Genomic DNA, 27,881 nt, shown 5'->3' on the forward strand with positions numbered 1-27,881 from the left:
CAATTTTCCTCAAGAGGCAATATGAAGGAGGACTAGTGATTCTCCCAGGACATGAGCTCAGGATTCTGCCACTTACTGGCTGTGTGACCTCGGGAAGTTACTTAACCTCTCTGTGCATCAGTTGTCTGGTGTGTGAAATGGGCAACAAGGTTACAAGACACCCAGCATGTAGTGTTAGCTGTTATCATTATATCAAGACTTCTGGGGATGCCTGGGTGGCTCAGTCAGTTGAACATCTGACTTCAGCTCAGGTCATGATCTCACGGTTTGTGAGTTCGAGCCCCGCATCGGGCTCTGTGCTGACAGCTCAGAGCCTGGAGCCTGCTCCAGATTCTGTCTCCCTCTCTCTCTGCCCCTCCCCTGCTCTCTCTCTCTCTCTCAAAAATAAATAAACATTACAATTTTTTTCTAAAAAAAGACTTCTGTTATTGAATTAAGTAAATAAAGACTTCATAGCAAGTGACTGAAAGATAACAAGGGCAACCTGGGAACAAGAATAATGCATTTCAATTCACCTTGTATTTATGTCTGAGTTTTCCTAAATTAAAACCACATAAAAACCCTGAAAAGCTCTACTTTTCTCATCTGGAGCCTCTCAGGGGGACTGGCAATATCCCATGTCCTCTCATGTTGTGTTTGTGAACTTTGCAGGGGGGTGGTGGGTGGCCTCACTGGCAGCACTGTCATTGGTAGGTGAAGGAAATGCAAGTTGGGAAATCTACGAGGTGGCCACAGGTCAGCCTCATGCTATACAAATTGCAGACTTCTCCCAACCAGGAGGAGTGAAGTGGTCCCTTCAATACAGCAAGACAAGTAAGTGGCCCAGGGTGGAAGACCTGAGGGCCAAAAGAACCCAGTAAGAAAGGGGGCAGTCTTGGAAGAAATACCTAATATAACACAGTAATAGAAACTGTTATACATATGCCCATATACAAATATTACAGTTCCCGGGATCCTTTGAGGTTGGGTGTGGCTATGCATCTAAAATTTGACCAATGGCATGTAAGCAGAAGTGAACTTACACTCTTCTTCCCTGCTGCCTGGAACGTAGATATGGTGGCTGGAACTCCAAGCAGCCATATTGGACAAGGAGGTGATCTTACATCTAGAAGCCTCTGCTAATAGACATGAGCCTGAGTCCCTGACAATTGTGTGAAACTACTAGCCTGTCCTGAGCGGCCTACTTCCAGATTTGTTTTAAGATAAGAGAGAAATAAAATGACTATTTAATCCACTGTTATTTTTGGCCTTTCTGATACATGCAGACAAATGTAATTCTGACTATACAGAAATTTGACACAAGTAAGTTATCTAATTAAGATTTTAAAATTTATTTATTTATTTTGAGAGAAAGAGAGCGAGCGAAGAAGGGGCAGAGAGAGAGAGGGAGAGAGAGAATCCCAAGCAGGCTCCGTGCTGTCAGCACAGAGCCCAATACAGGGCTCGATCTCACAAATGCTGATCACGATCTGAGCCAAAATCAAGAACAGGTCACTTAACTGACTGAGCCACCCAGGTACCCCTCTAACTAAGATGTTTTAAGTTTATGTGATCAAAAAGAATGAAATCTTGCCATTGGCAACAATGTGGATGGACCTATACTGTATTATGCTAAGCAAAACAAGTCAGAGAAAGACAAAATATCATGACTTCACTCTCATATGTAGAATTTAAGAAACACAGATGAACAAAGGGGAAGGGAAGGAGAAATCTAAAAACAGAGGGAAGCAAATGATAAGAGACTTCAAATACAGAGAACAATCTGAGGGTTGCTGGAGGGGTGTGGGTGGGGAATGGGCTAAATGGGTAATGGGCATTAAGGAGCCACTCATTATGATGAGCACTGGGTGTTAGATGTAGGTGATGAATCACTGGGTTCTACTCCTGAAACCAATACTACACTGTGTGTTAACTAACTTGAATTTGAAATAAATAAATTATGTACTATTAAAAAAAAAAAAAAGATTGGAGCACCTGGGTGGGGCTCAGTCGGTTGAATGTCCTACTTTGGCTCAGGTCATGATCTCACGGTTTGTGGGTTCGAGCCCTGCGTCAGGCTCTGTGCTGACAGCTCAGAGCCTGGAGCCTGCTCCTGATTCTGTGTCTCCCTCTCTCTCTGCCCCTCCCCCACTCTCTCTTCCTCTCTCCCTCTCTCTGTCTCTCTCAAAATAAATAAACATTAAAATTTTTGTAAATAAATAAATAATAAAATAAAAAGATTTTTTAAAGTTTATGTATAAACAACATAAGCAGGGAAACTAGATATTGACACTGATTTCTACAGAAAGGATAGAGAGTAACCCAAATGGCAAATGAGAGGTAAAGCGGGGGGGGGGGGACTTCTTTTCTTTCTTTTTAACGTCCTGACCACTAAGGAGCCTACAGCCACAGCAACTGGAGAGGACCTTAGAAATGCACCTGTGTGCTCACCCCCCTGTAAGCCTCACCTTCCTTTCCTCGTTGTACTTCCCTTTACCCCATTTTCTCAGCGATTTCATTTTATCATCTCATACATATCTTTGGAGGCTGCCATAACTCCTCTTTGAAGGGTGTAGGTGGGGCATCAATAAATAAGAAAGGAGATGGACGAGGAAGAGGGGCAGTCCACTCAGATGGAGAAAGAGTGCAAAAAGTAAAGGCTGAATAGACATTACTCCAAAGATGATACACAACGGCCAGCAAGCATATAAAATGAAGCCTAATGTCACTAATTCATTTGGTAAATGCAGGTCAGAACCATAATGAGAGATCACCTCATACCCATTAGGATGGTTTCTATCAAAAAAGAAAGGAAGGAAGGAAAGAAGGAAGGAAGGAAGGAAGGAAGGAAGGAAGGAAGGAAAGAAAGGAGGGAGGGAGAAAGGAAGGGAGGGAGGAAGGAAGGAAGGAAAGAAGGGAGGGACGAAATAAATATTACCAAGGATGTGGAGAGAAAGGAACCTTTGTGCAGTGTGGGTGGGAATGTAAACTGGTGCAGGCACTGTGGAAAATAGTATGGAGGTTCCTCAAAAACTTAAAAATAGGGGCGCCTGGGTGGCTCAGTCGGTTGAGCGTCCGACTTCAGCTCAGGTCATGATCTCATGGTTTGTGAGTTCAAGCCCTGCATCGGGCTCTGTGCTGACAGCTCAGAGCCTAGAGCCTGCTTCAGATTCCATGTCTCTCTCTCTGTCTCTGCCCCTCCCCTGCTCACACTCTCTCTCTCTCAAAAAAAAGAAAACCTTAAAAATAGAATTTCCATACTGTCCAGCAATGCCACTTCTGGGTATATTTCAGAGGAAATGAAAGGTGGATTTCGAAGATATTTGCATGCCCCCGTTTATAGTAGTTTTATTCATAAGCTCCAAAAGGGGGAAGCAACCCAAAAGTCCATAAACAGATGAATGGATAAACAAATGTGATATATCTATGCAATGGAATATTATCCAACCCTAAAAAGTCACATGGATGAACCTTGAGGACATGATGTTAAGTAGAATAAGCCTGTCACAAAAAGACAAATACTGTATGATTCCACTTATATCAGGTGCCTAAAGGTATCAAATTCACAGAGACACAAAGTAGATGGTTGTCCCCAGGGGAGGCGGGGAGGGGAGCTGTGTTCATTGGGTACAGAGTTTCAGCTTCACAAGATCAGAAGTTCTGGAGATCAGTTGCACAGCAGTGTGAATGTACCCAATACTGCTGAACTGTATACTTAGAAAGGGTTAAGATGGTCAATTTTATGTTGTGTGAATATTTTTTAATTATGTGTAATTTGTTGTTAAAGTAAAGACAAGAAAGACTAGCTGATCTTTTCACAAATTTGCTCAGTGTGCTTCCTGATCTCAAGTTGAAAGAAACTGGTGGTTTCATTTGGAATCTGTCCCATACCATTCCTCCCACTCAGGAGAGAGAGCAGGTATTTACATCCAGCCAGGGAGGGTAAGAGGAAATTCAATCACCTGGCTTGGATGTCCATAAATATTCAGGACTGGAGTGATCATTCTTCTTAGGTTTCCTTTCTTCCTAAGTAAGACTGGCAAAACTTTTTTTATATATATTTTTAAAGTTTATTTATTTATTTTGAGAGAGAGCAAGTTGAGAGGGGCAGAGAGAGGTGGAGGGAGATCACAAGCAGGCTCCGCACGGTCAGTGCAGAGCCCAAGGTGGGGCTCGAACCCATGAACTGTGAGATCATGTCCTGAGCGGAAGTCATACCTTTACCTGACTGAACCACCCAGAGAGACAGAATGGGAGAGGGGCAGAGAGCAAGCGAGACACAGAATCCAAAGCAGGCTCCGGGCTCTAGGCTCTAGGCTCTGAGCTGTTAGCACAGAGCCTAACACTGGGCTCGAACTCATGAGCTGTGAGATCATGACCTGAGCCAAGGTGGGATGCTTAACCGACTGAACCACCCAGGTGCCCCTGCCAGAAACTTTTTAACTGCTCTCCTTGAATCATCAGAATCACATTTATGAGACGGGATTTTTTTTCCTTTCTACTTCACTCTCAACATCTACACCCTTATTCTTTCTTTCTTTCTTTTTTTTATGCTTACTTATTTTTGAAATAGAGAGAGAGCAAGAGGGGGAGGAGCAGCGAGAGAGGCAGACACAGAATCTGAAGCAGGCTCCAGGCTCTGAGCTGTCAGCACAGAGCCCAACGCGGGGCTCAAACTCCCGAGCTGCGAGATGGTGACCTAAGCCAAAGTGGAACGCTTAACCGACTGAGCATCCAGGCGCCCCAGTCTACCCCCTTGTTTTTATGTGCTTATGACAATGTACCTCCCACACACAACTAAAGAAGCACAAATTTTAAATGAAGTGTTTTTATACGCAAGATCCAGGTTACTTACCATGCTATGTAACTAACGCCGGCTAATGGGCTAAGCAGGGAATATGGGTTACTGAATCAACACTATGCTAGTTCATCTGAGGCCGAGCAGTCTTTTCGGATGATTCATGTTCCACTCACTTTTACTCAGTCACAGATGCTTTACTCTTCCTTTCCACCTGAAGGTCATGCTAGTGGCAGGTTCCCATTCCGTGGCTTTTTGCCATTTTGTGTAAGGTTAAAACATGAGAAGTTTGGTTCAGATGTCTGGTTTTACCGTCAAATGATAAAGGCCAGAAATCCAGAGACAAAACCAAGAAAGAACATGTAAAATAAACTGAGTTCCCTGTAAATTTAAAAAGGGAAAAGCCGCTTGTTCCACCTGACACACATCACTCCACACCCAAGTATAGGAACCAAGTTCAACCGACGTGGGAATCACACTTGCTCTGTGACCTTGGGAATGTCTTCACCTTTCATCTAATTTCTTCCAGCCATAAAATGATAATTAACACTATTAATACTATAATGCTTCTGACTTGAAACATCCAACTCTGTTTAAAAGAGACAAGGGGGCACCGGGGTGGCTGAGTCAGTTGAGCATCCGACTCGGCTCAGGTCATGATCCCAGGGTAGGGGGATCGAGCTCCAAGTTGGGCTCCTCGTTGAGTGTGGAGCCTGCTTAAGATTCTCTCTCTCTCTCTCTCTCTCTCTCTGCCCCTCCCCTCTGCTCATACACTCTCTCTCTCAAATAAAAAATAAATTAAAAAAATAAAAGAGAGAGGATGTACCGAGGTTACCAGAAGCATGGAAAATGTTGTGTGGTAAACTGATGGGCTAGTAGAAGTCTTATTACCCAGGTTGACAATCAGGGCAGTCAAGAAATCTCCCATTTTGTGTCCGCACTGGAGACAGCTTCCATTCCATTTCCGTGGGGTTGCAAATACCATCCACATGCACAGGTGATCTCCGAAGTTCTACCAAGTGGTCTTTGATAGTGTGGTCGTTTCAGAAGACAATGTGATCCAAGCATTTTGTTTACATAGACTTCAGAAACTTGAAATGTAATATTAAACCACAATTCTCACAGGCATCCTATTACATTTTTTTCAGGCTTTAAAACTTTTTATTTGCATAGTAAAAATTATGCATTCCAATAATTAAGATCGTTTGAACAACAACAAAATGGCAGTGAGGAAACTGCATTTTGCAGCCAGCAGGACACCTTGGACCGGCTTGGTTTTTACTTTAAACTTCACTGTGGTGCCACCAACTTCTTGCTTCACCGACGTGCCGGCTCTCTTCCTTCCCCACCAGCCAGCTGGCAGATGGGAGAGCCGGGGGTGGCTTGCTGTCAGTGGTTCTCGATTCTTCCGTGTGGAAAGGGGTAGCACAGTCACTTACACTCGATCCAAACTCTTTGCATCTTACAAAGTTAAACAGCTACAAGAAGTACACGCAATGCCTGTGGAAGGTACCGTGCATGTTGGTGGCGCTCGCCTCATTACGATCCACCTGCTTGCTTCTCCTATTCGCTGGTTTCTTTGGAAGGCGGTGGGCTTCTCTCTTGCGTTTCTGTTGCCTTCAATTTCGATTTGACGAATTTCTCAATCTCAGCCGTATTGGGTTTGTGAGACAAGGTTGCAGAGGAAGCAGAACACGGTGCCGAAGCAAGTGGAGTCCAATCTGTGCACCGGCCGCCACAGGGCGCCCATCCTCTTATATTCTTCATAGTAATATTTTTTAGAAAGTTCCACATACACTTCAAAGCTTCTGTTTAATCTTGGAGTATTTTCACCTCAGTAGCGTGTTATTCTTGATGAGTCAATAGTAATATGTACTATGGTAATATATACTAATATAATATAGTAGTGTATACTACCGTAATATATAGTGTATATTACTATAAGTAACATGGCAATAGGTAATATAGTAGCTAAGATAGGAATAGACTTAACAATCGAACAATTTTCTTCTAAATCAGTAACTAATATATGCCTTCCTTTCAGCGTTTCTATAGCATTTTGCAATTTACAAATGCTTTCTGCTTCAACAACACTGGGCAGTAGATTGAACAAGTATTCTCCCATTAGTTAGAAGGAACTAAGCTCCCCAAATTTAAGTGGTGTGTCCAAGGTTGAGATAGTTCTTATTGTTTTTAATTTTTTTAATCTTTATTTACTTTTGAGAGAGACAGAGCATGACAGGGAGAGGGGCAGAGAGAGAGAGAGGGAGACATAGAATTGGACGCAGGCTCCAGGCTCTGAGCTCTCAGCACAGAGCCCAACACGGAACTCGAAATCACGAACCTCAAGTTCATGACCTGAGCCGAAGTTGGACGCGCAACCGGCTAAGCCACCCACCCAGGTGCCCCGAGATCGTTCTTCATCCATTCATGGTAGCTCCATGAATGACATATCCTGCAAGAGAACAGAGAAACTAACATTTTTCTTACTGAGATGCATGATTTAGAAAACTTGGTTTTGGTTTTCTTTCAGGTCACTTTGGACTGAGGATGAGGAACCAATTTCATTTGAAGTGCCATCAAAAACTGATTTTGTATTTCATTATACCGATTATACTGTTAATGAATTAACTGAGGCATAACACTTCAAAAACAAACATCATTTTATGATACCAATAATGCAAAGTAAGGATTGTTTTTATCATTTCAATTGGCCTGTTTAATAGTCCTCAGGTTTATTGTCTTACCCATTCCTTCAGGGCTAAAATTTCTCAAGTTTCAATGCAAAAAAAAAAAAAAAATGCTATTGGAATATCTTAAGAATAAGGGACACATGTGCAAACAACGAATTGGGAAGTTGGGCTCTGTCGCCACAGTTAATGTTTCTTCATTTGTTTCAGAATAAAATCAATGGCATGTTGTTGGGCATATTGTCACACCACATGCAGATGCTTGTCGAACATGAAGAATAACTTTCCAGAACTGAATGAAGCTGGACTGGAGTAGGAATCCTTCTCCATGGCACCAAATATGGACCAGCTGGTTGGGCTGGCATCTGAATGCAGTCACCAGTGAGCTCCGTCCGCCAATTCTGTGCGATCCAGAACCATCTGACAGAACCCACAGCACTGGCCACCACCCTGACTCTTCGCTGTGAATCTGTATTTTCTAAATCCACAGAAGTCAAGTCTGAGGAAATAAACCAACCAGGTATTGAACTTGACCTAGAACCTAAGCTTTTCACAGAGTTGTATATAGATACCTCATGAAAGATATCAAAAGATGCCATCCCTCCCATCAATATGAAACCATTAACATTAATTTTTAAGGATTCAGCTTTATGTTTATTATTTTACATTTTGTGACAAATATATGTTTTAATTACCTGAAAATTTTGGCTTCATATGTTTCTTGGATACTCGTTAGAGGCCCTACAAAGAGAAAAAATTTAGAATTATGACATAGAGTTTTGCAAATGATGTTCACAAGGAATACTCATTTTCCCATAAGATGGGCCAACTAAAATCATACACTGGCAATTCACATTTCACCAATCCACAGAATTAAAGTTTATGAATAGAATTTTCTCAAGATTTTCTTCCACACATTTTCTTTCACTTTTTGATACATGCTAATCTTGTCTGTAAACTAGCAGTAAATGATTAAAATGATAAACTGACAACACAATATTCACTAAATCTTAATTGTGCAAGTTTTTTAAATGCTTATTTATTTTTGAGAGAGAGAGAGGGAGACAGAGGATCCAAAGCAGGCTCTGAGCTGACAGCAGAGAGCCCAAAGTGGGGCTCCAACTCATGAACGGTGAGATCATGACCTAAATCAACATCAAGAGCCCAACACTCAACCAACTGAGTCACTCAGGCACCCCAATTGTGTAACTTTTCTGATATGCATAAAACATTTTTCTGCTGGTAAAGTGATTCCTAGTTGATATGACAGACATAAATATCAAAATATTGGAGCATATTATATAAAAGTGCCATGATTTCTAGTTTCACTCAAAAAAAAAAAACATTTCAGAAAATACATTAGATAAAAATCTTAAGCTCCACCAGGTCAAAAAGAAAATACTATAAATAAAGCAATAAAAGGCAAATTGGAAAACATTACAAATAATACACAAAGAGGCATTTACAACACAGTAAGAAAACGAAACAACCAATGGAAAATGGAGGAAGGGCATGAAGACGAGCTACAAATACACAGTCTCCAGTGATTCCGCACAGGAAATAGTGCACAATACAGAGTAACCAACTAGGGCTCATTAGACTCTTCACAGCTTGTGGTAAATATCTACTCAGCCCCTTCAATACTTTTTCATTCTGAATCCATGCCCACCAAGCAATCTTCTGATTAATAATGGATTTTGTCAGGTTTGGGGAACCTGACTAGAATGAGCTGAATTATAAATCACGAATACATAAATTAGCTCTGGGACCTATACATCAGTCTCAGAGTAACAGAAACTAACAAGCCAGGGAACTGGGGAGATGTTAAAGTGTGCCTACTTGCAACTAGTAGATAAATAAGTCCTGGAGATCGAATGCACAGCAGTGCTCACAGACAACAATACTGTATTATAAACTTCAAAGTTGCTAAGAGACTAGATCTTAATTGTTCCCACCACAAAAAAGAGATGGTAATTATGTGACATGATGGAGGTGTTAGCTAAGGCTATAATGGTAATTGTATTGTAATATATAAATGTATTTTATACACACACACAATATTATATGTCGATTGTATTTCAATTTTTTAAAGTTTATTCATTTATTTAGAGAGAGAGAGAGAGAGAAAGAGAGAGAGAAAACAGGAGGGGCAGAGGGAGAAACGGAGAGAGAGAGAATGCCAATCAGGCTCCACACTGTCAGGGCAGAGCCCAATGCAGGGCTCCAACTCATCTACTGTGAGATCATGACCTGACCCAAAACAGTCAGATGCACAAAGGCCTGAGCCACCCAGGTGCCCCAAGAAACTAACACTTTGTAACAGAAACGTATAGGTAACAAAATACTTTCACATTTGTTACCTATTGTGAGTTTCACCAAAATTATGTCTCCTGGACTAATCAACCCTGAAGAGACCAATAGAAATCAATTTTATGGACTTATAAAGCCAGGAATCAAATCCTTTATTAGGAGAGTGTTGATTCCACGACGAGTAGGAATGCTATGGGATGTGCTCAGAATTTCACACAGGGACAGAGAAAAACAAGCTAACAGAATGGACTTGAGGGGGTCGAGGTGAGGAATAATAAAATTGTTTTGTTTGCAACCTTCTCAGTCGGGCTCATCCAATAAACCAGTTCCACTAGGGGTCAGGCTTTACTTGAAGTCTGTGTCTGTCCCTGTCAGTGAGGGATCAGAGCTGGGATCCCTTCCCCCTTCCTCCCACTCCCCCTTCCTCCTTTCAGCGTTCCTACCTTCTTTCCTCCTAGCTGGTCATTCAGCATGTGTATTTTGAGCCCTTGCTATAGTATCATATGTTAAAGATACAGGTAAGGCTCCCACGGTCATATAGATAAGAGCAGCGTCGGACTTTAACAAAGTAAATTGTGGAAATAAAATTACAAACCCCATATTCTTGAATTCAACCTTGTTTAGAAAAGGTAATTAGAACAGAAGCTAACCACCTCATCAGTAGTAAATAATCAGCTCTTAGAACAGCAGTTCTCAAAGTGAGCCTCACAAAACCCTGGAGTACCTTGGGAGTTTGAGAGCTCCCAAGACTTAACGACTTTTCTAAATAAACAAACATTTTTCTTTTTTTTTTTCTTTTTTTTTTTTTTTTTAAACAAACATTTTTCTAATGAGATCAATGGTGATCTTACAAAGGTAATTTTTAAATATATTTTATAGTGAAGTGTGTCAACATCTGGACAATTTGCATTCGTGAACTAATATTTTCTAAATAATCAGCACATAATGTTACAAAACCATTGCATGGGTAAAAGATCCATTGCAAGGGTAAGATGGGTGGGGCCCCTGGGCAGCTCAGTTGGTTAACCGTCCGACTTCAACTCAGGTCTTGATCTCTCTTGGTCCGTGAGTTCGAGCACCGCGTCTGGCTCTGTGCTGACAGCTCAGAGCCTGGGGCCTGTTTCAGATTCTGTGTCTCCCTCTCTCTCTGACCCTCCCCCGTTCATGCTCTGTCTCTCCCTGTCTCAAAAATAAATAAACGTTAAAAAAATATTTAAAAAAAGAAAGTGTAAGACGGGTGAAGGGATTTTAATGTAAGAGAATACAAAAAGCTCATTTGTATGGTTTCAGATTCCACATTGCTACTAGACTTTAAGAAACTCCCACTTATCAAGTTTCAATATGTTAAAGAAGAATATGGACAGCTCTCTTAAAAGATTGCAAAATAGCCCCACCTCCACCCCACCCACCATTTCTAATGCATTTCCATGTGAGGCCATATTTTCTTCATATACTTCAAACAAGAACAACATATTGATTGAATACAGAAGCAGGTATTCTATTGAACAGTCATCTGTGAAGCCAGACATGAAAGGTTTGCAAAAATATAAAATAATGTCATCCTTGTCATCGATAATTTTAGTTTCAGAAAACATATTTTTCTTAAAATTTATGTTAGCATGCAATGGGCTTATTATTTTAATTTTCATTTTTTTAATTTTTTAAAAATGTTTATTCATTTCTGAGAGTGTGTGTGTGTGAGCAGGAGAGGGGCAGAGAAAGTGGGGACAGAGGACCCAAAGCAGGCTCTGAGCTGACAGCAGTGAACCCCGTGTGGGGCTTGAACTCACAAACCGTGAGATCATGCCCTGAGCCGAAGTCCGACGCTCAACCGACTGAGCCACCCAGGTGCCCCAAATTATTTTCATTTTTTTTTTTAAATTTTTTTTTTTCAACGTTTTTTATTTATTTTTGGGACAGAGAGAGACAGAGCATGAACGGGGGAGGGGCAGAGAGAGAGGGAGACACAGAATCGGAAACAGGCTCCAGGCTCCGAGCCATCGGCCCAGAGCCTGACGCGGGGCTCGAACTCACGGACCGCGAGATCGTGACCTGGCTGAAGTCGGAGGCTTAACCGACTGCGCCACCCAGGCGCCCCTTATTTTCATTTTTAAACAAATTAATAAATATTTTTAAATTTCTCAGTGGTAATTTTTAATGCAGTTAATATCAATAGATACCATCCTTACATACAAAAGCTCTTTGGAGTCCTCAATAATTTCTAAGAGTGGGTTGAGAATCTGATCTCGGCTCAGGTCATGATCTCACAGTTCGTGGGTTCAAGCCCTACACTGGGCTCTGTGCTGACAGCTCAGAGCCTGGAACCTGTTTTGGATTCTGTCTCCATCTCTCGCTATGTCCCTCCCCTGCTCACACACTTTCTCTTTCTCTCTCTCTGTCAAATGTAAATAAACATTAAAAAGTTTTTTTTTTTTAAATAATAATTTCTAAGAGTGAAAGAGCCCTAAGACCAAATACTTTGTTGCAACACCATCTTAATGCAATGGTGGCGGGGGTGGGGGGGAGCAGAGGTTTCTTCAGTCTCTGACAATAGGGAAAATAATTCAGTCATCTGTAGACAGCGGAGGAGGCTGTGGGTGGAGGGCGGTCTGATATTAGAGACCAGAAAGTTTGAGACGGTTGCTACAGAAAAACAGAAGGGTGCTCTCAGGCTCCTCTTAAGTGCCTCCTTTGGCTGTTTCTGAGGCCAGTGGCCATGTATGCAGGGCCTTTCTGGTCTGGAGAGCTGTTTCCAGATGACCCAACACTGTTGGCCCTCACTGTTCTCACAAACCCAGAGCCAAATCTGCTGAGAGTCAAGCAGGGGTAGGCTGTCTGCTGGGCATGTCCTTTTCTTTTTTTCTTTTTTTAACATTTATTTATTTTCGAGAAAGACATACACACACAGAGCGTGAACAGGGGAGGGGCAGAGAGAGAGGGAGACTCAGAATCTGAAACAGGCTCTAGGCTCTGAGCTGTCATCGCAGAGCCCGATGCAGGGCTCAAACTCATGAACCATGAGATCATGACCTCAGCCAAAGTCAGATGCTTAACCCACTGAGCCACTCAGGCGCCCCATCAGTCTTGATTATAGTCATGCTAGTGGGCATGAAGTGGTATCTTAATGTCATTTTAATTTGCATTTCCTTTGTGGCTAATATGTGGAGCTTATTTTCATGTGTTTATTTTCCATTCGTGTATCTTTTTCGGAGAAGTGTCTATTAAGATCTTTTGTCCACTTTTTAGTGGGGTTATTTGTCTTTTTATTGTTGAGTTGTAAGTTTTCTTCATATCTTCTAAATCCAAGCCTCTTATCAGATATGTGACTTGGAAAAAGTTTCTGTCATTCTGTGGGTTGTCTTTTCACTTCCCTAATGGTGCCATTTGCAGCACAAAGCTTTTAATTTTGATGAAGTCCAATTTATCTTTTTTTTCTTTTATTTCTTGTGTTTTAGGGGCCAGATCTAAGAAACCATTCCCTCTTCCAAGTTCACGAAGATTTATGCTTATGTTTTCTTCTAACAGCTTTTGGAGTTTTAGCTTTTACATTTAAGTCTCTGATCTATTTTGAGTACATTTTGTATATGGTTGAGGTAGGGGTTCAACTTCATTCTTATTCATGTGGATATCCAGTTGTCCCAGCATCATTTGTTGAGAAGACTATTCTTTCCACATTGCATTGTCCTGGCACCCTTGCTAGAAATCAGTTTCCAACGAGTATATGGATTTATTTCTAGACTGTCAGATCTAGTCCACTGGTCTATATGAGTATCCTTATGTCAGTACCACATTGGTTTTTATGAGTATATAGCTATAGCATGTTTTGTAAATGGAAAGTGTGAGTTCTCCAACTTTGTTCTTCCTTTTTAAGATTGTTTCTATCTATATCCTTTGAGTGTCCATATGAATTTTAGGATCAGGTTGTCAATTTCTGCAAGAAGTCAGCTGGGATTTTGATGGAGATGCGCTGAATTGGTAGATCAATTTGGGGAGTACTGCCATCTCAAAAATATGACATCTTCAAAACCATGAAAAGGAGATGCCTCCTCTCCAAGTCTCGATTTCTTCATCTATACAACGCCTATCCAGGAACACCCACTCTAGCTAAGTAGGAATGAAACAAAGTTACTGCAGGGCTATTGAAACACTCATTAGATAAGCGCTCTATTGCCAGCGTTATTGTTTCGAGGAGGCGGAGCCATGCGGCGGGGGCGGGGCGGGGCGGAGGAGGGGCGGGGCAAGGCAGAGCCACTTGGCGAGGGCGAGGGCGGGGGCGGGGGCGAGGGCGGGGCACAGAGCCGGGCGGTGGGAGAGGCGGGGCCGTGCGGCGGGGGCGGGGGACAGGGTTCCCCGGCCCGCGGGCCGCTCGGTTCTAAGTGGCCGGGGAGGCAGGGCGGACGGGCCCCGGAAGGCGGCGGGAAGGAGCCGGCATCCGGGTCATGGCCGCGCCGGGCGCGCTGCTGGTGATGGGCGTGAGCGGCTCGGGGAAGTAGGTCCGGGAGGGCCGGGGGCGCGGGGGGCGCACTGGAGGAGGCGGCGCGCGCGGCGAAGGCCAGAGACTGAGTCACCGTGCCGGACCCGCGGGGGACGCAGGCTTCTGGGGAGCCCCCCTCTTCCTTTTGCGGATGAGGAAGCGGAGGCCCGGGACGCCAGCTCCCTCTCCCCACCCTCCAACCTGCCCGCCCCCGGGGGTGCGGGGGTGGTGCTGGCCGGGGACCACATCCGAGACCCGGGTTCTCCGCCTATAAATCGAGAGGCTCTTGGCGAAAGCCCTTTGTAAAGAGGCACCTGCTGGGGCGCCACCCGCAGTGGCTCCTGCAGTCACAAGTGCCCGAGTTTGGGAGCCTCCGGTCAGAACAAGGCCCAAAGCACAAGGACAAACCTCTCCCTACCCAGGGTCCCAGTCTCCCACAGATCTTGGTCAGATCTGGAGCAGCAGCTCCCTCCTGAGAGGTGCTGGACTTTTGTGATTGGATTTTAGGAAGAGAATTTCACCTCCTGGTCTGTTTTCTCTGTTCTGTGATCAGCGTTTATCAGCTTAAACTGGAAGGAGTCGGTGTTAATAAGGAGTCACAAAACCCCCAAGGGTTTGCAAGGAGGTACACCGGATGCCACAAAGCCTCTGCCTAGCCCGGTCTGGCCAACGTGGGGACTGTGAGCTAGACTTTGGCTTCCTGATTAGACCAAACTCTACCTTGCTTTTTACCGGAAAAGGCAGCTACAGCAGCATTCCGCCCCAGGCAGAAGAAGACAGATCTTAATCAAGTGAATTATCATAGCTTCAAAGGCCTTATAATACCCTCCTAGAATTTTCTGAACCAGGAACTGCTTGTGTGGTCAAGTATATATTAAAGACTCTTTCTTGCTCCAGGTAGGAAAGTTTAGGTTTTCAAAATTATTGTGGCGTTTTTAGCCTGGTATCCTGAGAAATTAATTTGGGGGTTCTTGAAATAAAATTAAAATAAAACAGGGAGTCAGAAAGTCCTTAGGTGTTGTATGATTTGAAGAAGAATGTAAGACTGCTTCTGTGGTGTGACGAAGTGGGTGTCTAGAGCCGGAGATCACACAGCTGCCTGGTTGTGTGAGCTTGGGCAATTCATGTACCCCTCTCTGCCTTGGATTAGATTGGGGAGGCTGGTGGCTGAACCATCTGACTTATGTGGTTATGATATTCATGCATTCAGTAAATATTTATAGAGCTCAATCCTGACTCTGTATCACTGATATATATTGAATAGGACAGATAAAATCCCTGCCCTCAAAGAGTTCACATTCTAGTATGGGAAACACACAGTAACTGAATAAATACATGTACATAGCGTGCCAGCAGTGGTCAGTGGGCCAGGGGAAAATAGACAGTAGAACAAAGAACAGCAGGCAGGATAGTGAGGGAAGGCTCCTCTGAGGCAGTGGTATTTTGCACAAGACCCACAACAAGTGGGAGACTAAGCCTGATGGACAGCTAGGGAAAGATCATTATAGGCAGGCAGAATGGCAAACACAAAGCCCAGGAGACTTGGTTTCTTGGTGGACTACCAGGGAAGCCATTGCATCTGAATGATGGGAGATGAGGTCACAGAAACAACGAAGGTGAAGAGAAGTGATCATATGCTGGAGATATTCTGAAGGTAGAACCAGAAGGATGTGTTGATGGACTGGATGTGGGGTATGAGAGAGGAAGAGAGGTGTTAAGGATGACTTCAAGATTTTTGGCTTGCGTAATTGGAAGGAAGGGGGTTGCTATTGACTGATGGGGAAGCAGTAAGCAGAGCAGGTTTAGGGAAAAATATATCAGGAGCTCAGTGTGGGATGTGGTGAACTGCCTATCAGTCATCCAAGTGGATTTGTCAAGTGGTTGATTGCGTATAAAGTCCAGAGTTCAGGAGAAGAACTTTAGAAATAAATGTAGGGATCCTTGGTACACAGATGTATTTAAAGACATAGATGTTGAGATCACCAAGGGAGTGAGTAAAGATAAAGATGCTGGCCAAGGCCTGAACCCTGAGTCCTCTGATGGTGATACACCAAGTAATAAAACGAGATGAGAATTGATTATGTTGATCAATGGATGTAGCAACATTGAGTTCTTTGGTGACTTTTCTGAGCCCCTGATAGGGCCTTGCAGAATTTTAAATTACACTCTATAACATTTACAAGGAAAAAAATGGCTCAAGAAAACAATAGTCTCAAGCCAGAAAGATTGCAGTTAAGCCATTGTTAAAACAAAGTAATGTCAAATAATAATTTTACTTATTTACTATGTTTATTGCCTCTCCCTCCCCTATCTGGATGTAAGGGATCTGTTTTTTCCTTTTTGTTTACTGACTTATGTGTCTATAACAATGCCTGGCGTGTAGTAGATGCTTAGTAAATATTTGCTGACCTAATGCATGAATGAACAAATGAATGAACGGAACTATTTGAGTAGGTGGCAATGTTAGTTTTGTTTATATGTTAACAGCCTTTGTGAAGCCACCCTCTGCTTCTTTCCAGGTTTCCTTCTGTTGATGACATGAGCTCAGGCCCTCTGAATATCTTTTGTATTTAATCTGTGCCCCCACCTACTGCCAGGGTCCTACTGGTTTTTGTTTTGTTTTCAGTCTCCTTAATCCTGATGTACACCAACTCGCTTGGAGACCTTTGGGTCCCAGCCTGAGTTGTAATGCTTATTCCCGTGAGTCTTAGCTCTGAGCCGAGCACTGTGACTTATTCCTGTTGGGGAGTCCCTGTCCCTGACCGCTTTGAGTCCAGCTGTTCTCTGGTTTAGATTTGGATAGAGCAGTAGACAGTAGACTTTTCCTTTTCCTTCTATCTCCTCCCTACCAGTCTACACCCAAATCTAGTTAGCTCTTCTTTTAAATTGTGAGTGGTGGCTGACGTGTTCATTCCTGGCTAATCTTAGTCCTAAGTGTGACTTCCGTTATGCACAGTTCGGGCTTCTCTGGCTGTGGAGTTAGTCGCCAGTAGGCTGCAATGTCACCCTGTGCGGGCTTCAGCACAGTGAACCTAGTGGGACAAGTCCCAGTTCTCATCAATCCTTTGGTTACATCGGGGAGCAGGTCTCAGTTGGGCACACATGTATCTCTAACACCTCCCTGATACCTTCGTAACAAGAGACAGAACCCTGGAATCCAGCTAGAATGTGAGCAGGGTCTTATTATAATTGTATACGTCTTTTTGGTTACCTTCCATTTAAGGCAAGTAATTATGGCTTCTGGTAGGAAGGAAAAAAGTTTCCTTCTTTAACACATTCACTTAACTTTAAAAAAATGAAGCAATTAAATTAAAAAAACAAACAAACAAACAAAAAAACATCAAGTAGGGGCACCTGGCTGGTTCAGTCCAAAGAGCATACAACTCTTGACCCTAGGGTCATGAGTTGAAGCCCCATGTTGTGTTGTGGAGATTACTTAAATAAACAAAACTTTAAACAAACCAAGTAAATAACTGTAGAGAAGGGATGCAAAACTTCGGAGGGAGGGCATGAGGAAACAGTAGGAGGATAAAATCAAAATTCTGAAGGTGGTCCTACAATGACTGGCATTTGGGCAGCGGATTAGAAATTGAGGGAGGGGCGCCTGGGTGGCTCAGTCGGTTAAGCATCCGACTTCGGCTCAGGTCACGATCTCGCGGTCCGTGAGTTCGAGCCCCGCGTCAGGCTCTGGGCTGATGGCTCAGAGCCTGGAGCCTGTTTCGGATTCTGTGTCTCCCTCTCTCTCTGCCCCTCCCCAGTTCATGCTCTGTCTCTCTCTGTCCCAAAAATAAATAAACGTTAAAAAAAAAAAAAAGAAAAGAAATTGAGGGCAAGAAGGGACTTGAGTTATCATGAACTGTCTGCCAGCCTGCACCCTGACCCCAGGGCGCTAAACCACAAGCCTCAGGGTGGCTGGGAGCACATGGCAGTGTGCCAACCATATCCTGGGGACTAGTAGGTGCTCAGTAAGCACTGGCTGAGTGAAATGAGTAGTGAGTGGATAAACGTAGCTCAGTTCCCCTGTTTTGCAGGTGATGAAAAGGGTTTGGAGGCCGACTTGCACAGAAGCACGTGGCTGTTTAGTGGCCAGAGGGAGACGGTGGCCAGACATTAGGTGCTGAGACCCAAGCCATTCTCACCAAGAGTGCTGCCTGGTAGGGTTCTAGCGGGACCTATTCAGATGTGCTGCACAGAGGACATTTCCCTCCAGGGTTGAATGAGTACTGGTGATTCTCATCCCAAATTTTAAGAGTGTGTCTCTGTTAACCCCCAAACAAGGTGTTAATGCTTTTATGAGCTCCTTGACCCTTGTCCTGGGAGGTTGAAACCCTGCCCCACACCCACCCCCCCCCCCGTCAGACCCCTCCTTCCAATATCCTCAGTAGAATCTTATCTTTATTCAGTACTTTTTCTCAAAATATAATTATCTATAGAACAGGGACCAAAAAGCTTCAGAAAGAACTTCAGTTTAATGAGATCTTATATACAGTAAAACCTTGGTTTTGAGCATAATTCGTTCCAGAAACATGCTTATAATCCAAAGCACTTGTATATGAAAGCAAATTTCTAGAACAATTGGTTCAGTTGTGATCATGTGATATTTAGCATCATGTACTACTAGGATTGCACAAGAGATCGCAGGTTTATCAAGTTAAAATTTATTAGAAATGTTTGCTCGTCTTGCGGAACACTCACAGAGCAATTTACTCATAACCCAAGGTTTTACTGTATTGCTTTTTGGAAAAGAAAATTAGTGGTAATCAGTAATTATGCCATTTAAAGGTTTTTTTTAATTTAACGTTTATTCATTTTTGAGAGACAGAGACAGAGTGTGAACGGGGGAGGGGCAGAGAGAGGGGAAGACAGAACCCAAAGCAGGATTCAGGCTCTGAGCTATCAGCACAGAGCCCGACGTGGGGCCCAAACTCATGAACTGTGAGATCGTGACCTGAGCCGAAGTCAGACGCTCAATGGACTAAGGCACCCAGGCACCCCAATTTTAAAAAAAGGGTTTTTTTTTTTAATGTTTGTTTATTTTTGAGAGAGAGAGAGACAGAGACAGAGACAGAGCACAAGCAGGGGAGGGGCAGAGAAAGAGGGAGACACAGAATCAGAATCAGGGTCCAGGCTCTGAGTTGTCAGCACAGAGCCCAACGCAGGGCTCGAACTCACAAACCGTGAGATCATGACCTGAGCCAAAGTCGGATGCTTAATCGACTGAGCCACCCAGGTGCCACCCCCCCCCAATATTTTTTTAAGTTTATTTATTTATCTTGAGAGAGAAAGAGAGCACAAGCGGGGAGGGGAAGAGAATCCCAAGCAGGTTCTGTACTGTCTGCATGGATCCCAATGTGGGACTTGAACTCATGAACCATGAGATCATGACCTGAGCCAAAGTCAAGAGCCAGATGTTTGACTGAGCCACCCCAGGGCCCCAATTACATCATTTAAATTCCTGGAGGAAACTAATGTCATGCTCTAGACTCCAGGGTCAAGAGCATTACTGTCACTGCTTCAGTATCATAAAGTTAGTGGGTTTCAACACAGCGGGGCAGCCGCCTGTGTCCCAGGGCACCCCTGCATGGTGGGAGGCACATACGGGTTGGGAAGGGCAGTCACCTGAACCTCTGTGTCCTCTCCACAGATCTACCGTGGGCTCCCTGTTGGCGTCCGAGGTAACCTGTTCTGATGCCTCCCAATTTCCAGTCCCGTTGTGCTGTCTCTTTGCTTCTCTCCCTTACGCGCCCTTTCTTCTGGCCTGTTGGGGTTTGTCAGACAAACCAGGGGCATGGCTTGTGAAACCCAATGGAGCAATTTTGTTTTTCTCTATGGTGATCACCAATAGTGATGAATGAAAGGAGCAGCAGCCCTGGGAGCTGGGATAGTGACGTGGCATCAGGGCCTCCCTGCTTCTTCCCTCCCCCCACCCCAGGGGTGGGGAGCAGCAGGTGGAGGGGAGGCTGGTGGGGGGCGGGGGGAGGGTGGTCCTTGGGCTGCTGGTGAGGAAAAGGGTACAGGCTCATTTCCACACCTGCCCAGCGGTATTAGTGATGGTTGTCACATGGGCCACACTGCCTGCCACACACACCGTTTCACTTTGTTCTTAAAGTTAGGTTGGAAATTCTACGATGCAGATGACTATCACCCAGAGGAAAATCGAATGAAGATGGAAAAGGGGATCCCGCTGAATGACCAGGTAACGTTTGCCATCTGTTTCCAACACAGATGCTCCGGCCAGGGGCCAGAGGTGGAGATCTCGCAGCACCTGGCGTGGGAGAGTTCCTGCATGAGGGGACCCGTGCACAGTGCTCTAAAGCCAGGCACATGGGGGTCCTGCATGTGTCAGCTTTGGCCCTGAACTTCTCTCTGAACGCAGAGTCAGGACGATACCACCCTGCCAGGACACTTTGTTGCAGGCTTTTAATCTGCAGATTACATTCCTGAGGGCAGAGGCCCTCCTGTGCCCCAGACCTGTGCCTTCATCCTCTCTCCCCAGGGCCACCGTCACCAGACTCTTATCTACCCTAAAGCCAGAGTGATCACTACAGATTCAAATCCAGCCCTTTGGAAGTTTCCCACCCATCTCAGGGTCAAAACCTAAAGGCCTCAATATGCCCCACTCCTGTGGGAGTGTGCCCACCCTCCCTCTCTCCACCAGAGCCACCTTGGCCCCTTTCTTCTTCTTTTTTCTAATGTTTATTTCTTTCTTTTGAGAGAGAGCATGAGTGGGGGAGAGGAGCAGAGAGAGAGGGAGATAGAAACTCAAGCAGGCTCCTTGCTCAGCTCAGAGCCCGAGGTGGGGCTTGAACTCACAAACCCGGGAGATCATGACCTGAGCCGAAACCACCTGAGCCAGACAGGCGCCCCAACCCTGGCCCCTTTCAGTCGCTTCTGCTAGGCTCTTCCCCACAGGGCCCTTGTCTGTAGTTCCCACTGTCTGGGATGCACTGCTGTCCCCTCTTCTGTTAACCCTGCTCATATTCACAGCTCCGCTCCCGTGCCGCCTCTTCAGGGAAGCTCTCCTGGACCTACTAAGGGCAGACCTCCTGTAATACAAACTCCCGCAACACCACAGCCCCCACTGCCCTGGTCCCATTTGCAACTTGGCATTTGATGGTGTGAGAACTTGATTAATATTTCTCTCTACGACTAGATTTTCCTTCTGAAAGGGCAAGGACTGTGTCCTGTTAACCATTATAAACCCCCAAGGCCAGACACACAGTAAATGTCAGAAAATACTTGTGGCATAGTTGTAAGTGAACAAACGAAGGAGAGAAGGAATGAATGAATAGTAACCTCGTTCCTTTATGCACTGTCACGAGACCACTTCCTAAGGGTCCCTCTCAAAGCAGAGGTACTAACTGTGGACTCACTGGTATAACCAGCTGTAGCCCAGGTGAGATGTGAGGGCCAGGTCCCCGCAGCAGCTGAGAGCAGGGCCCCCCCGCCAGGCTCACAGGGCAGGTGTGTCCAAAGGGCAGGAACAGAGTGGAACTGGCCAAAGACCGACACTGACATTTCCACTTTCAGTGACCTTGGCCCCAGCCATGCTGCCACTATCTCACTGTCTGCCCTTTGTCCCGCCTTGAGGGACCGGGTCACTCTCTGTTTCAGGGAGTGTGACTTGAGTTGGCAAAGATTCAAACTTGGAACCATCAAAGTGAAACTTGCGGGGCGCCTGGGTGGCTCAGTCGGTTTAGCATCCGACTTCAGCCCAGGTCATGATGCCACACTTCGTGGGTTCGAGCCCCGTGTCAGGCTCTGTGCTGACATCTTGGAGCCTGGAGCCTGTTTCAGGTTCTGTGTCTCCCTCTCTCCCTCTGCCCCTCCCCTGCTTGCACTCTGTCTCCCAAAAATAAATAAATATTAAAAAAAATTTTTTTAATGAGATTTGCAACATTTGACTTGAGAAGACAGGAGGAGGGAACCATAAAAGAGATTCAGAGTCACAATGGAAGCATAATAATGGCATGACACTAGAGCTGATGGACACAGTGCAGACAACCTGTCTCCACCACTCAGCTTGTGTGGCCTTTGGCAAATGGCTCAGTCTCTCTGTGCCTCATTTTCCTCCTGCGAAATAGGGATAGTAAACAGGACCCATTTCATTGGGTTCTTGGGAGGATTAAATGAGGTAATACTAAAAATAATAGTCACAGTGAAGTACACAAAGCATTCAGTAAGTTATCACTTACTTATTGTTGCTAATCTATCTACACAGTCTCGTAGGTATAACACAGACCATTTCTACAGTGTGTAAAATGGGACTGCGCCAGCATTATTTTTCTCCTTGGTGAGTGCAAGTAAAAGTTAAGCTAAAGAACGAAGTAAAACAACCCAAATGGATGGATTCTAAAATGGCACTTAAACAGCCTCCCTCTCGTCCACAAGTGAGGCTTGTTAGGTGGGCAGTGTGGGTGGGGGGAGGGAGTAGCATTCGGAAGAGTTTATTGTACAGAAGAAAAGGTTATGAGTTCCTGGACGAAACATAATGACTTGCTAAATATATTTAGAAGAAACGATACAAGTTGGCCAGACTTTAGACTTTCTGTCAGGGAGAGAAAGAGCTAGAACAGCAGATGGTTCACATTTTTAACAACAGCCCAGCCAAGAATGAAGGTGTAGGTCAGAGCTGGGCTAGCACCAGTGGCCCCTCCTGGTCACCTAGCAACCAGCCCTGCCCCCGTGATACCGAGATGAGGATCAAGTGGAAAGTCGGGGCAGAGGTTCAGGTTCCTCTGGGGAAGAGTCTCAGGAAAGCTTGGTTTTGTGCTTGGAGGGCTGAGGTTTGAATAGAAAGAACCCGAGTCGAATATTCCAAGGGCTCCGTAAGGCTATTTAGCTATAAATTAATACGAAATAAAATGTGAACTCCAGTTCTTGGGTTACACTGCCACATTTCAAGTGTTCAATAGCCACATGTGGCCAGTGCCTACCACCCAGACAGCACAGAGAACACTTCGATCATGACAGAAAGCTCTAGTGGACAGTGCTGGGCTAGAGAGAGATATGCCACCCAGGCTGTGATAGGATGTTAGTAGGAGAGTGATGGTGAAGTATTTGCAAGCTCTCAGTCTTCTCTATGTGCCAGGCCCGTGCTGTCCTGGCAGCCCACAGTGACACTTAAGACTTCAAACTCTGTTGAAGGAGGAATTTTTTTTTTCCCTTGAGAAAGAGAGCGAGCGCGAGAGGGGTAGGGGCACAGGGCGAGGGAGTGAGAGAATCCCAAACAGGCTCCACACCCAGCGCTGAGTGCAACATAGGGCTTGACCTCACAACCGTGAGATTATGACCTGAGCCGAAATGAAGACGTGCCCCAAACGAGGGTTTTTTGAGAAAAAATTTCCTGATTATAAATGTAATATTTGCCCTGTATAGAAATTTGGGGGGCACCTCAGTGGCTCCGTCGGTTCAGCATCTGACTCTTGATTTTGGCAGAGGTCATGATCTCATGGTTTGTGGGATAAAGCCCTGAGTCAGGAGCCATACTGACAGCACGGAGCTGCTTGGGATTCTCTCTCTCCCTCTCTCTCTGTCCCTCTGACTCCCCGCCTCATGCTCACTCTCTCTCTCTCCCTCAAAATAAATATATTTTTTAAAAGAGTAGGAATGAAAAGAGGGCTGTGAACAAACTGATGTTAGTAAATTTGAAGACTTAGATAAAATTAGACCGTTTCATAGAAAAATATAAATTACTGTGGGAAAATGGGCTTGAAGGGCAGTGATCTGGTGGCAGAGACTATTCTTTTTCTTCCCAAATGGAAACATGATCTTACTGATGCTGCATTTGGCTTAAGTATCAAGAGGGTCCTGGGGCACCTGGGTGGCTCAGTCAGTTGAACATCCAACTCTTGATTTCAGCTCAGGTCATGATCTCACGGTTGTGAGACTGAGTGCTGCGTTGGGCTCCACGCTGAGTGCAGAGCCTGTTTGGGAGTCTCTCTTTCTCTCCTTTTCCCTCTGCCCCCCCCTCGCTCCTGCACAGGCACCCTCTCAAAAAAAAAAAAAAAAAAAAAAAAATCAGGAGGGTCCAGAGATCTAATTATATGTGTAGTCTCTTCCTGCCATTTCAAATACCAAAACTGAATCAAGCATAGAAAACCTGGGGCGCCTTGGGTGGCTCATTCGGTTAAGCATCTGACTCTTGATTTTAACTCAGGTCATGATCTCAAGGTCTTGAGATCAAGCCCCACACTGGGCTCTGTACTGAGGGAGCATTGAGCCTGCTTAAGATTCTCTCTCTTTCCTCCCCTCCCCCAGTCGTGTGTGCATGTGTGCTCTCTCTCAAAAAGAAAGAAAGAATAGAAAAACTGAATATAACACAATGCTCATTTAAAAAGTTGAACCTGTAATCAGAGATCTCCTCTCAAAAAAAAAGGCCCCAGGCCCAGATGGTTTTTCAGATGAGTTTTGGTCAGTTTGGAGCACTGTAACAGAATACCACCAACTGGGGTCTTAAACAAGAGACATTTAGTTCCCACAGTTCTGGAGGCTGGAAGTCCAAGATCAAGATGCTGGCATGGTCAGGCTCTTGGTGAGGGCCTTCTTCCTGGCTTGCAGGTGCAGGGGGGTATGAGGGGTTGTGGCACAGAAGAGAGAGCACACATTAGCTCCCTAGTCTCTTCTTCAATGAGCACTAATCCCATCATAATGTTGCTGTGTGGAACCACCCAGTGACTTGACCCCACACCACAGCCTTGCATGTGGCTTGTTTCTCAAAACCACTACGTTCTCTCTGGACTTTAACACTGATGGTCACCATTAACTATGTTTCTGTACAAATAAACAGTACCTGGAAAAGTCACTTTGTGTCTGCTTTAATTTCAGGACAGGATTCCATGGCTCTGCAACTTACATGACATCTTACTAAGGTAAGAGAGCATCAGGCCTTAAAGAAAACTCATCAGAAAGTAGAGGGGGAAAAAATACACTCTTGAAATCACTACTGACTGATGATAAAGGATCCCAGTAATGGAGTGCACTTCTGTCAAGTAACCAACAATGATTTTAATCAACCAGAGACATATAATTTAGTTGGGTTCTAGAGACAGCTTCTAGACAGTTCCACAATTATCTGGGAATCTTGGCAGCCACTTGGGCTTCCATAAGCCCATTTCTTCATTTGAAAATGGGGATAAATATAGTTCCTACTCACAGATTATTGTGAGAATTGAGAGGAGGCATGGGTGGCACTTAGAACAGTCTCTAAAAACGCAGAAAGTACTCACAAGGGGATAAGCAGTGCTACCACTGTTACAGCCACATCACCACCATTTCAAGCTGTGGCCAAGCAGGGTAAACCTAGGGGCATTTGTAAGTCAACAGATAATTGGTCACCAGGATTGGAGTCCTAAATTGTCCTGCTCTAGATCATGCTTCGCAGCAAACGAGGTCCCCTCCACTCATCCATGGACCTGGCCCCCTGGGAATCCTGGTTGGGATGTAGAGGAGAAAGAAAAGGCAGGGAATGGCTTATAAATCTTGCTTTCTAAAATGAGGACGTAATTTCCTATTTTACAAACCTAAGTCATCTGCACCATATGCAATTAGAATATATTTAAGATGAAAAATTCAGTTTACTTTTTCACACCGCACTGACGTAGCTGGCAAACCCTGTCTTGCATGGGCTTATTAGAGTTTAGGGGTTTAGGGATTCAGAGTTTGAGAACTCCCACCACTTGGGTCTCTATAACATAAATAGACTCGTCAGAGATCGAATACACTGACCTGTGATGGACACAGAAATGGAAGATCCTCAGGAGAGCTGAGATCAGATATCCAGACCCAGAAAAGACAAGCTCCTACCCACGGATTGTGGGTGGGAAGAGCCAGAAGGCTCAGATAGGAGTTCATATAAGTTCGTTGCTGACGATACACTCCATCCACTGGGTCTCAAGTGTCACTGGCCATAGAGCGAAAGCAGACCTCTTCAGAATTCTCAGTTGGGAAGCAAACATTCTAAGTGCCCAAGCCGGGGTTTACCCTTCACCTCTACTTGAGTCCCTTCCCAGCCCCAAAATGACTGCCTCTCCTGACCACGGACAGAGGCGCACCGCAGCTGGGTGGACGTGGGGCTCACTTACTTTGTGCAGTCTCCGAGCACGCCGGCTTTCCCTCTTTGGTGCTTGTCACTCTGCCTGTATTTCTGGCTCAGATTTTTTTCTTAGCACATCCCTGGAAGCTTCTCATATCCTGCTCACCTTGACCACATACAGTCTGATACTCCCTTTTCTCCTTTCTCCAGCTCTGTACTGGTAACTTTACCAGACTCTTTCAGCATATTGTAGAGCAGGGATGGGGAGGAGCCAGCTGTGAACTTCAAGTCACTGTGAACACCTGTGGAGAACCGAGGTGTGTGCGGTACCGGTACCCACCGGCAGCCACCATGTCCACATGCTGTGGCCGAGCCACATCCTACATTGACACCTACCAAGCACTTCTGTGTACTGGGCACCTTGATAAACTTTTCCTCCTCACACTTCTATGGACAGGTACTCTAAGTAGTCCCATCTACCAGACGATGAACTGACGCTCAGGGAGGTAAACTGCCCAGGATGGCTCAGTTCACTAGTGGAAGATCTTTACCTCAAAGCCAGGACTGCCTGATACTTGACCACCATTTTGTAATGCTTCCCGCTGGCCAGAGAAGTTAGGACTGGAGTCCTTAACCTGGAACTGACACCAATTATTTTAAATGACCTTATTCTTTAGTTACCGCCCCCCCCCCCCCCAACTTTTTAACAGAGATGTAGCCTCCGGACAGCATGTGGTTCTAGCCTGTTCAGCTCTGAAGAAAGTGTACAGAGACATCTTAATACGAGGAAAAGATGGTGGACCTCTGAAGTGTGAGCAGATGCGGAAGGACAAACAGCCAGCTGAGGTGAAGCTCCTCGTGGTCTATCTGAGTGGGTCGTTTGAGGTCATCTCTGGACGCTTACTCAAAAGAAAAGGACATTTTATGCCCCCTGAGTTACTGCAGTCCCAGTTTGATACTCTGGAGCCCCCATCAGATCCAGAAAATTTCATCCAAATCAATGTGGACAAAAATCTTTCAGAGATAATTGCTACAATTATGGGAACTCTAAGATAACATGAAAACTGTTTCAGATCAGTGGTCTGGAACAATCAGGCAGAAATTTCTATCCCAACTCAAACTATGTTCTAGTATCTTTGTCAATACTGTATTCTAACAAACCATAGTGTACTGAGATATGTGTGTTTGGGTATGATTTGAGGAATCTGTGGTACTTTTGTCATTGTGCTCTGGCACACTGGGAGGAGACAGGAGGGAACTTTGAAAGTAAAGCTTCACAGAAATTCGAATATGATCAGAGGGAATTCTATAATCAATGCTGTAAATCACGACCTTATTTAGAACATTCTTGATCATGCCTGTATTTGGACAAATAAATGAAACTTGGCTATCCTTGGCATCCCCTGGAAATTGGTCCCAGGAGCAGAAATGTACAAAATTGACCACTCACCATCAAGTCACATCAGACCATCTGCTAATCCTCTCTCCCAAGATAAATAAAAAGCACATAAGCTTCATGGATATAAAAAGTTGCAAAGGTGGAACTTCGATGGATGAAGCATGGAACTCAGTGACCCAACTGTCCCCATTCATTTT

General features: G+C 44.7%; 1 protein-coding gene and 1 pseudogene across 5 annotated transcripts in view; one reads left to right on the forward strand and one right to left on the reverse strand.

Moving 5' to 3' along the window:
• Window positions 1–4,906: 4,906 nt before the first annotated feature.
• Window positions 4,907–27,881, reverse strand: part of LOC132663576 (thymosin beta-4-like) — a 34,195-nt pseudogene continuing 11,220 nt past the window's right edge. Inside the window, exons 2-3 of the transcript XR_013551817.2 lie at window positions 8,163–8,208; window positions 4,907–7,232 (exon numbers count right to left, since the gene is read on the reverse strand). The product of XR_013551817.2 is annotated as a thymosin beta-4-like (transcript). The remainder of the gene's footprint in view (window positions 7,233–8,162; window positions 8,209–27,881) is intronic.
• IDNK (IDNK gluconokinase) lies at window positions 14,083–27,677 on the forward strand. 4 transcript variants are annotated; one of them, XM_060609980.3, is made up of 5 exons: window positions 14,083–14,266; window positions 19,896–19,926; window positions 20,361–20,447; window positions 25,079–25,122; window positions 26,996–27,677. In XM_060609980.3, exons 1-5 carry the CDS (start codon window positions 14,217–14,219, stop codon window positions 27,339–27,341), a joined length of 558 nt encoding a protein of 185 aa, XP_060465963.1. In that variant the 5' UTR covers window positions 14,083–14,216; the 3' UTR covers window positions 27,342–27,677. The 4 variants fall into 4 exon arrangements, with proteins under 4 accessions (XP_060465963.1, XP_060465965.1, XP_060465966.1 ...); XM_060609982.3 differs by having other exon boundaries at window positions 14,085–14,266; window positions 20,365–20,447; XM_060609983.3 differs by lacking the exon at window positions 19,896–19,926 and having other exon boundaries at window positions 14,085–14,266; window positions 20,365–20,447.

Source organism: Panthera onca, chromosome D4, assembly GCF_046562875.1.
Source record: "Panthera onca isolate mPanOnc1 chromosome D4, mPanOnc1 haplotype 2, whole genome shotgun sequence".
Lineage (NCBI taxonomy): Eukaryota > Metazoa > Chordata > Mammalia > Carnivora > Felidae > Panthera > Panthera onca.